Source organism: Chrysochloris asiatica, unplaced genomic scaffold (assembly GCF_000296735.1).
Source record: "Chrysochloris asiatica unplaced genomic scaffold, ChrAsi1.0 scaffold00037, whole genome shotgun sequence".
In the NCBI taxonomy this organism is placed as follows: domain Eukaryota; kingdom Metazoa; phylum Chordata; class Mammalia; order Afrosoricida; family Chrysochloridae; genus Chrysochloris; species Chrysochloris asiatica.
In genome coordinates this window covers 376,733-387,490 of record NW_006408555.1, presented here as the reverse complement: position 1 = coordinate 387,490, position 10,758 = coordinate 376,733, and the positions used below count along the sequence as shown (strand labels likewise).

General features: G+C 49.6%; 1 protein-coding gene across 3 annotated transcripts; it reads left to right on the top strand.

The window, feature by feature from the left end:
- The first annotated feature begins 3,678 nt into the window (after positions 1 to 3,678).
- Positions 3,679 to 5,816, top strand: RPL13 (ribosomal protein L13). 3 transcript variants are annotated; one of them, XM_006860100.1, is made up of 6 exons: positions 3,679 to 3,799; positions 4,041 to 4,182; positions 4,368 to 4,388; positions 4,530 to 4,541; positions 5,151 to 5,207; positions 5,637 to 5,795. In XM_006860100.1, the coding sequence occupies exons 1-6, from the start codon at positions 3,696 to 3,698 to the stop codon at positions 5,793 to 5,795; spliced, it is 495 nt and encodes a 164-aa protein (XP_006860162.1). In that variant the 5' UTR covers positions 3,679 to 3,695. The 3 variants fall into 3 exon arrangements, with proteins under 3 accessions (XP_006860162.1, XP_006860160.1, XP_006860161.1); XM_006860098.1 differs by having other exon boundaries at positions 4,368 to 4,541; positions 5,637 to 5,816; XM_006860099.1 differs by having other exon boundaries at positions 3,696 to 3,799; positions 4,041 to 4,143; positions 4,386 to 4,541.
- Positions 5,817 to 10,758: the final 4,942 nt, after the last annotated feature.

The following is a 10,758-nucleotide window of genomic DNA, read 5'->3' as shown; positions in this document are numbered from 1 at the left end:
TGACCCTCTATTTACCAAGCATGTTCTTCTCTAGGGACTGGTCCCTTTTAATACATATCTAAAGTACATCAGATCAAGTCTTACCATCCTCCTAAAGAATATTCTGGCTGTATATATTCTAAGATGGATTTATTCAGTCTTTATTTTTTCATTATGAACTGGGTGAAGATTTACAGAGCAAATGGGTTTCCCATTCACCAGTTCATTCACATTTTGTTGCATGTCATTGATTGCAATCCCTAGAATGGAGCATTCCTGTCTCCTGGCAGTCTATCATGTATGTCATATTCTCCAGCAACACCACACTCCAAATGCACGAACTCGCTGATCTTCCTTATTCATTGCCCAGCTTTCATATGAATATGAGGCGATTGAAAATATTATGGCTTGGGTCAGGCACACATTAGTCCTTAAAGTGACGGATTCGTAACACGTTTAAATTATTTTGCAGCAGATTTGTCTTATGGAATGTATCTTTTGAGATCTTGACTGCTGCTTTCATGCATGTTAACTGTGGATCCAAGAAGGGAATCCTTAAAAACTTCAGTATTTTCCCCGTTTATTATAATGTTGCTTATTAATCCAGCTGTGAGAATTTTTGTTTTATGTTGAAGTCTAATCCATACTTAGTGGATTTTGGTTCAAACCTCAGCTACACAGAACAGACTAATGTGGAATGAAGATGATAACCCCTCCCTCCCAAAGTTTCTCTGTTAAATCTGAGAAGTGAGCCCTGGGTAGAAGCCCTTTCTTCCCTCTCTGTTGCCCCCACACCATAGATCCACATGAAGTTTATGTCCACCATGGGTGTGTAGCCCTCACAGCAGCGGCTCCCATTGTCTCAGATGGGAAACGCTGACAAAACTTTAAGAAACTTGCTCAGAATCTCAAAACTCTACAAAGGTAGAATCCAAGCCAACCTCACAACCAATATTCATAAACATCATTCCAATTTAACAGACTGGCACCACTTCCAAGTTGACTCTGAAGTGGTTCCTTTTCCGTTTCCTTTCCTCAGTTGTGTACAGCACAGCCAGGCATCAGGGGTACACATCTATTCAGCGGGGTGCATCAGGGGGTACACATCTATTCAGCGGGGTGCATCAGGGGGTACACATCTATTCAGCGGGGTGCATCAGGGGTACACATCTATTCAGCGGGATTCATCAGGGGGTACACATCTATTCAGCAGCAGAGCTAGTTGAGCTTTCCATGTAAGTTCAGCACATTCACCTGACAGACTTTCAGCTACCACATTTTTCAGGCTCTTTTTATATGTTCTATTTTCCTGATCATAAACGTGTTCATCAGTGAATCCCAAACTTATTTTCTTAACACCCACAGGTGTCTCAATAAAGTAAAAAATGTTGCTCAGTGCAGGACACCAGGCTTCCAAGTATCTTGTTAAGGGCTGTGGAGTCAATTCTGACTAACAATGACCGTACTATATAGGATTTCCAAAGACCGTCTGGTGGGTTTGAACTGCCAACTTTGTGGTTAGCAGTCCAGTGCTTATCCTACAGTGCCAAACCAGGATTCCAGATACATCATTGGGTGTCACAAAATTTTAAACTGTCAATTGAATTTTACAAGGCAGATGCCTGTTCAGTGGGGTGAAGGTGAGAAGAAAAGGTTATTGGAATATACAAGTTTACAGATAGCAATTGGGTGTTGGCTTCTCAGGAGGTCAGATTCACAGGATATGCTGACTGAAAACAGTTTCATATATGATTGACTACTTACCTTTTCCCCAGATGATGCTTGTCTGTACAAAGGGAACCCTAAGAACATGAATTGTGAAGTCCCTCACTTACGTTTCTATTCCAGCTCTATCACTTACCTCAGAAGTTACCTAATCCAGCTAGCAAGTTCCCTCATTTAGAAAGCAGGGCCAATGGTCAACATCAGCCCCTACTACATTAAATGGAGAAAAACCTGAAGTTGTCAAAGACTTCATTTTGCTCTGATCAATCATCAACACTCATGGAAGCAGCAGTCAAGAAATCAAAAGGTGTATTGTATTAGGCAAATCTGCTGCACAAGAACTCTTCAAAGTGTTCAAGAGCAGAGATGTCAGCTTGAGGACTAAGGAGCACCTGACCCAAGCCACAGTATTTTCAGTAACCTCATATGCATGCGAAAGCTGGTTAGTGAATAAGGAAGACCGTAGAAGAATTGATGCATTTGAGTTATGATGTTGGAGTTGGAATATTAAAAGTACCATGGACTGGGTTGGAAGTATGGCCAGATGCTCCTTAGAAGCCACGATGGCCACACTTGCCTCATATTTTGGACATGCTATCAGGAGGGACAAGTCCCTGGAGAAGGACATCACGCTTTGTAAAGTGGAGGGTCAGCGAAAAAGAGTAAGACCCCCCCCCCCACGAAATGCAATGGCACACAGGCAGCAGCAATGGGCTCATCCGTGGCACCGATTGTGAGGTTGGCGCAGGGCCAGGCAGTATCTACTTCTTCTGTGCATAAAGTCGCTATTGTTGTTGTTAAGTGCTGTCCAGTGGGTTCCGACCCATAGCGACCCTGAACAGGGTGGGTTTCCGAGGCTGTAAATCTTTACGGGAGCAGAAAGCCTCATCTTTCTCCCGCGGAACAGCTGCTAGTGTCGAACTGCTGACCTTGAGGTTCGCAGGCCGATTTGTAACCACTACTCTACCAGAGCTCCTTTGTTGGTCCCAAGTCGACGGTACCTAACACCACCACATTAAGTGGCTGTTAAGATTAAATGTAGTCACTCAAAACTGTTGATTTTGTTTAAGAAGGAGCACATGAATGTTTTAAACGGACTGGGGGAAGGAGGATTCACACTTCTTAAAAACCTGCCTGCCTTGGCGCCGCTCAACCATCTAGTCCCACAAACACGTATAAATAGTAAAATCCCAAGAACTCTAATCACAAGATCTCCGAGTTCAAACCGTTAGTTTCCCTTTAGTCCCTATGACGGCTGCACCTTAATTCGCTATTAACTCCGCAAAGGCAGGATCACCCCGTACTGCTGCGCAAACAGCAGGGCAGCACCAAGAATTCACCGGTATAAGATGCAATGTTAACTGGATGAAGCACCGTGGCGCGTCCCCGCATCTGCGGAAAGAGCAGAGTGACGACAAAAGGTCAGCAAAGCTCAGCAAATCGACTTTGCAAACCGCCGTGGTCCCGGGTTTTCGAGACTGCACAATCCAGCGTAGCAGCAGAGAGCCACCGACTACATGGGCGGACGCCATGTTTACGAAGCGTCACGGGCTCCAGTTGACGTCACTTCCGTCGCCCTTGTGCGAGGCTAGGCAGGACTTTCCGGCGCCTCTGATAGGCCGGGCCTACTACATCCCATAGTGCTTTGCACAGTCACTTTCTTTCCGCTCGGCTTTCCGCTTCGAGGAGGTAGGTGGATTAGAGCGCTGGGCCGTCGGACTCTATCGGCCCCCATCCACGGCCAGCGGTGTGGGCCTACTGCCTCCGTGGCCATGGAAAGCCCGAGCAGGGGCCTCTTTTTGCCACAGGAGGCATCGGGCTGTTGTATGGCCTCCGGCGACGGAGATGAACGCCCCGGGGTGGAGATCCTGATCCGGGACCTAGGGCCGCGGTGGGCCTGGCGGCCAGGTAGTGGGCAGCAGCGCCAGTTCGTCCCGAGCCTGGTCCCTAACCTGGTCTTCTCTCGTTGGGGTCCAGGGCCGTAGCCAGCCATGGCGCCCAGCCGGAATGGCATGATTCTGAAGCCTCACTTCCATAAGGACTGGCAGCGGCGAGTAGCCACGTGGTTCAACCAGCCGGCACGGAAGATCCGCAGGTGAGGGTCCCCGGTTCCCAGGAGCGCGGGTGTGGGAGCGGCAGAGTGCACGGTCACATGATGACAATCTCCGGAATCGCTGTACTGCTTTGATGAAAGCTCATTTGAACCCTTTTTGTCTGAAGGCCGTGGGTGAGAGTAGAGGTGGGAAAATGCTTTGCTGGTCGGGGTGAAGGACGGGGTCGGGAGGGGAGGGGACCCACCCCGAGCTGAGAGTAACCGGTGCCTTTTCTCGGGACAGACGCAAGGCCCGACAAGCCAAAGCCCGCCGCATTGCCCCGCGCCCTGCGTCGGGACCCATCCGGCCCATTGTGCGCTGCCCTACGGTGCGGTATCACACCAAAGTCCGAGCAGGCAGGGGCTTCAGCCTGGAAGAACTGAGGGTAAGCGTTCGCAGAACTGACAGTTGTTTGCGGGGGTAGCTCGGTCACATGATGACATTCTCCGGAATCGCTGCACTGTTTTGATGAAAGCTAGTTTGAACCCTTTTCCATCTGACGACCGAGGGCTGTCAGGCAGGCCTGAGAGTCTTTGAGCCCAGAAAGCTTCACCTGTGTTTCTGGAGCAGGTGGCCGGCATCCACAAGAAGGTGGCGCGGACCATCGGCATCTCTGTGGACCCTAGGAGGAGGAACAAATCCACTGAGTCCCTGCAGGCTAACGTACAGCGGCTGAAGGAATACCGCTCCAAGCTCATCTTATTCCCCAGGAAGCCCTCTGCCCCCAAGAAGGGAGACAGCTCTGTGAGTAGTGTGCCATGGGGGTGGTAAAAGTCTGTTTTTTGTCCAACTGTGGTGAGGTGAAGTACTGACCCTTCTGTTTTCCAAATCGGCCATCATAAGCAGGTGGCCCAGAGCTGACTGATGGAGAATTTGCACATTGGTCATAACTGCCTTCATCAGCCACTCTTCTCATGGCTTCTTACTTAGCTCCAGTGAAAGCCCTGATTAAAGCCAGCACCACTCTTAGTACAGTAGGGAGGGTGGACCTGATCCACGGCTTGGGCTTTTCTCCATAGTCTCTGAAGTCTTTAGGCCAATGGGTTTGGAAATGGCTTTACTGAAAAGTAGATATTTGAGAGTTCTCATGGCACAAAAGCAATTGACCACAAAATCAGCAGTTCAAACTCAACAGCTACTCTGAGGCGAAAATACGGGGCTTTCTGTCCCCATAAAGATTTCTTTGCTCTGAGTCAGAACCAGCTTGGCATCAGTTAACAACCAGAGTGGATACTTAATTCTTACTTGTCTCTGGGTTCACATGTGGGGGATCAGTGTATCTTGTATTCTGTGGGAGAAAAGATGGATGTTACACAGCGTGTGGACCCAGACGACTTTGTCTTTAATAAACAGGCTGAAGAACTCAAACTGGCTACTCAGCTGACCGGACCAGTGATGCCCATCCGGAATGTAAGTGGATGGGATTGGTTTGCATGTGTGGCCGCTCCGCTTCTCCAGTGGGCCTGGGTTGGGTTGAAGCAATTAGGTGGCTCCTTAGACAGATGCCTCCTTTTGCAGGATATCTTAACAGAGGAGTCTATTGGTGGGCAATGGCCCCTGGGAAAGTCCCCCGGCCGCAGATTTCCTGGGTGAAGTGGGGAGGTATTTATGTACTGTGTCCCACAGTACCACCCTCCTCCTAGGACTCCCTTCATAGATAAGGTGTCCCATTTTATTAAAAAATTTTGGTACCCTCAGAAGCATTTGGCAAGCAGAAATTCACAAGTATAAGGAGTCCTGGGAGAGTCAGTCAACCCTTTCTAGGAGCCTCACTGCCCTTGGCTTGTCCTTCACTTAGTGTTTGAGCCATAGTGGTTCTAAGTCCACTCTCCCTAACAGGTTTACAAGAAGGAGAAAGCCCGGGTCATCACCCAGGAAGAGAAGGACTTTAAGGCATTTGCCAGTCTCCGTATGGCCCGTGCCCACGCCCGGCTCTTCGGCATCCGGGCAAAGAGGGCCAAGGAGGCCGCAGAGCAGGACGTGGAGAAGAAGAAGTAGATCTATGTTGTCTGGGAACTTCAATAAAAGCAGTGGAGCCTCTTCTCTTCCCCTCATGTAGTGTCCTAAGTGTGTGGTGTGGGTGGCATGTGGATGCCGGCTCCCTAAGGAGCTTCCTCTTGGTTGGTGGGGCTGTGTTAGACGGGAGGTGAAAGACTGGAGACCCAAGAAATGTCAGTTTGCTGTGTAAAGAGGTCCTTTAAGTGGAGCTGTATTTTGCATCCAAGGGCTTGGAGGTGACAGTCAGGATCCTGTTGTCTCCCATGAGACTGTCTTATCCTTAGCCCAAGCTGTGCCCTGTCCTAGTCCCAGGACACAGCTGAGCTTTGTCCTAAAGACTGCTTCCACATCAGATCCCATAGTGCTGGGGCCTGTCATACTGATCCCTGCCCTTTGGGCAAACATCTAAGGGATGCTGGAGGCAGGAAAACTGGGTTATCATGAAAGGCCTGCAGCAGAGGGAACTTGAAAATAGTACAGATCTAAGGGCCCCTAAGGCGCCTGTCCTCAGCCATCTCCTGGTAAATACACACCACAGTACCCTTTATCATCCACCTGGACAGAGGTCACAGCATATGGATGCACCCTGGTGTCATGGACGAGCAGCTCCCGGGCAGAGTGGTGAAGGTTTTCTGCACTTGTCCTGAGGACCCTACCCAGTTTCTGGACAAATGGTCTCCAGGGAGGGTCGAGTTTGTTCACTGGTGTTCGGCATTGTGGTAAATGTTTATAGGGCAGAAAATGGGGTGGCCAGGTCTGCAGATAACACTCAATTCACATCAAGCTTAACGTGACCAACAGTGGGCATTTTCTGAATGTTATGTAAGAGCTACAAACCAGCTATGTCCGATACCCCAGACTCATGAAGATACCATGTGTTGAGAGTGAACTTCCACAGGCTTCTCTGTGGCTGGTATGTGGAAGGAAATCAGGACATTTTTTCCTGAGATGCGATAGTGCTGTCCAGTCTGTTCAGACTCAGCAGCCCCGGATAGAGGGATTACAAGGGGCGGCTGGTGGGTTTGAACTACCTACCTTTGGCATGGTGGTTAGGAGTTGGCTGCTAAGGTCAAGGTCAGCAGTTGATGCTGGGAAGATTTACAGCCTCAGAAGCCCTGTACAGGCTGAGTCCCAAATGGCTTCACGGCACACCCACCACCACCTTTTTGATTGAAACCAACCTTGCAGTCCAGTGCAGTACCTAGCAGCAACACTCAGTTCTTAAATAATCTTAAATGATCTTGCAATGGGGATGACAAAGAGCTACTGGTGAGCTTGAGCCACCAACTTTGCAGTTAAACGGGGTATCCCACAGCGCCACACCAGGACTCCAGAGCCTCAGTTAAGTGTCATCAGAGCAGCCCTATATAGGGTTTTCTCAGAGCAGTTCAGGCTGCCCCCTACCCTTCAGTGCCACCCCAGGGTTCCAGGGCATCAGCTCTGTAACCATAGGTGCCACCACTCAGGGACTTACGTAGGGGAAAAGCATCTTCAGAAAACCTGCTGCTTACTTGGGGGGGGGGGTGCCATAAATTTGAATTCATTTGTAAAACCCCAGTGACACCTGCAACCTTCTCTCCCTCTGGAACTTGGGGTAGCACCAAGGCACATGGGCCACCTGGAAAGAGCAATTATGCAAGGAAGTAGAGTTGACAGCCGGGAAGAGGTAGCAGCAGGGGTTAATAATTTCCACTCTTGTGGAAATGTAATTTACATACAAGACTTGACAGTTCCAGTATCACTGGTTCCCTCTGGTTCTGGTCATACTTTACTGGAAGGACAGGGTCTGACTTTATTGTGGATATGTGCACATGGACAGAAGTAGTGACAATACTGGAAGGGACCCCCGTGTACCTGGTGCCCAGAACTGTCAGCATGAGAAGAGTGGGTCTTGAATTCTCTGGATACAATGACAAACATCCTGGACTGATTTGACATTGAGGCCCAGTGGGACATTGGGAACCTGGGAGGCTAGCATCAGTCTGACCCGGGGGTGCTCAAGGTGTGGACCTCTGGCGTGTGCTCAGACAGGAGGTGGGCAGCTGTGTTGATGCTCTTGACACCCGCCCTGTCACCCCCAGAACAGGTGGGAGGGAGGGGACAGGAGGAAACACAGTCTGTTTTGGTTCTGTAGTGCTACTTCAACAGAAATGCTGATCATCCCAATCCAGGCAGCCTGGAATGCACAGAGCTCAGCAAATACGGACTCGACAAAGCAAATGACAAGTTTAATGTAAATGGAGAAATGTGTATCATTTGTATTTAATAGTACGTTTACAAAGGTGGAACCCTGGTATGGTGCGGTAAGATTCGCACTCAACCTCAAGGTTGTTGGTTCAAACTCACCAGCTGCTCCTCGGAAACCCTATACAAAGTAGCTGTGAGTCAGAACTCACTTGATGGCAATTAACAACATATTAAGGTAGCCAGATCACTGGACAAGTGGTAATAACAGCAGGGGTCAGAATCAGAGACCATGACAACGGCAGCACAGACTCCGGAACATGAAATACATGGACCTTTGGAAAAGGTTCCAGAGGACCTGTCAGACAAGGAGCAGAAGACTAGGCCTGAACAAGACGCTGCGCTCTGCTTTCTCAGTGAGGGGGAGGATTGCTGAGCACAGATTAATTCTCTCATACTTTAGGAGGCTGGATTCAGGGCACCAACGCTGGAGGAAGGCTTTCTATCTCTGTGGACTCTGGGGACAGTCCTTGTTCCTTAACGTCTGTTTGTCTGGCATTCCCTGGAGATGGCCGTGTGTCTTGGCATCAGTCTTCCTCTGGGTCTAGGAGCTTCACAGTGAAGGCAATCTGGGTCAGAGGACACGCTCAGCTGCCACAGTAGTGGGTCCCTCTTCTCTCTGTTTGCTTCTCTCTCCTTAGATAAAATGCCACCCTAACCCCCTCACAACTGATTGGTTAATCACATTGGATCACATCATTGCGTAACTACTAAACCACTTAGAATCAGGTGCAGCCAAGTTGACACTTTGGTGTTGGTAGTGCTGTTGGATAGGACTGACTCGTAGCGATCTCTGCACAACAGAAAGAGACACTGCCTGGTCCTGGACTGATCTCACAATTGTTGTCACGCCCATGGCTGCTGCCACTGTGCTAATCCATCTTGTTGGGGGTCTTCTACTGTTTGGCTGACCTTCCTCTTTACCCACATGATGTCCTTCTCCAGGGACTGGTCCTTCCTGATAATATGAGAGACAAAGTTTGGCCATCCTGACTTCTAAGCATTCTGACTGTTCATCTTCCAACACATATTTTGGGGGAACACAGTTCAATCCATAAGCAGCTCTGGTAGCATACTGGTTACAAATCGGGCTGCGAACCTCAGGGTCAGCAGTTTGAAACTACCAGCTGTTCTGCGGGAGAAAGAGGAGGCTTTCTGCTCCTGTAAAGATTTACAGCCTCAGAAACCCTGTGCAGGTTCACAGGGAGTCGGAACCGACTACACAGAACATAACAACAAACAATTCAATCCATGACATTATGCAACCCCAACACCCTTGAAGGGCCTGGGTGGGCCAAGGAAGGCTGGGTGCTGGGTCCCGGTGCGGTTCAGTCCTCGCTGTGTGGCCTGGCCTGAGTCACAGTCTTCTCATCGGCAGCATGATGAAAGTGCCACGCGGCAGGACCACTGCAGACACAGGGACCTCAAAGCAGCTGGACTGCAGGTTCAGGACCACAGATACTGCTAATTAGGCCCTCCTCAGGGTTGGTGTGGCCAAGGAGGAGATAGCTGTCAGCATCCATGGACTGGGTGTTGGGAGAAAATGTTAGGTGGGACAGGGTGGGAGGGTCCCAGTCAGAATGGGGGCATGCAAAAATGGTGTGGCGGCCATGTCTGACCTCTTCCAACTATGTCAGGAAGAAGGAGAATCAAACTCAAAACCAGCTCAAGCTTGATTCCCATGAGGCAGTGACCTGCTTCCTAGTCTGCACCTACTATGCCTCCCACAGCACTCTGCAATGGCTGCATAGAACTCACAGACAACACTCACAATATAAGGAAGCGAACAGGGTGCAATTCACGGTCAGAAATATCTCAGGATACAGTCTCCAGCCAGTATGCAAGCTCACCTTTGATTCTTGGCATCTCAGCCATGTGGCCCCTTGGCCTCTGCCTTGCTCCGACAAGTTACAAGCTCCGTTAGCCTCTGCTGATGAATGTCCAAAGGGCACCAAATTCTGCCAGCAGCATTCTGCCCAAAGGCACTCAGCTTGACTCTCTCCAAGGACCGGGAAGCCCATCCTCTGTCTCTCCAGCCCCCTCTGTCGCTGTTACTTCTCTGTGCTAGGATCTTCAGGCACAATGGACATGCTCCTCTCATGACTCCTCTTTCTTGATGGTCCTGGTAGCTGTTCCTATTTGTCAGATGGCTCTTTATAAACACAGCAGAATGGTAAAACCAACCACTGTCCAAGACAATCATTATGTGGGACGATGGATGGAAGCTCCCTATTGAGTAAACCTCTGAATGGTAAGTAATGGACTGTGAACTACAAGGTCCACAATTTGAGCCCACCAATAGCTCCTTGGGAGAAAGATGAGGCTCTCTGCTCCCACAAAGATGTACAACCTCAGACACCCTACACAGAGTTGCTATGAGTAGGTACTGACTCAGAGGCACCTAACAACAATACAATCAGCTCAGACGTGGGGGGTGGGAAGGCTATGTGTGAGTGTGCATGTGTCTCCAGGTGCCTTGGGGTGCGTGTGTTCCTGTCTGTCTCTCCATGTATGTGTCTTCATGCATGCATACATATGTTGTTGTTGTTGTTAGGTGCCATCTAATCAGTACCGACCCATAGCGACCTTATGCACAGCAGAACGAAACACTGCCTGATCCTGGGCCAACCTCACTACTGTTGCCACGCTTGAGTCTATCGATGCTGCCACCTGGCCAATCCATCTCATTGGGGGTCTTCCTCTTTTTCTCTGACCCTCC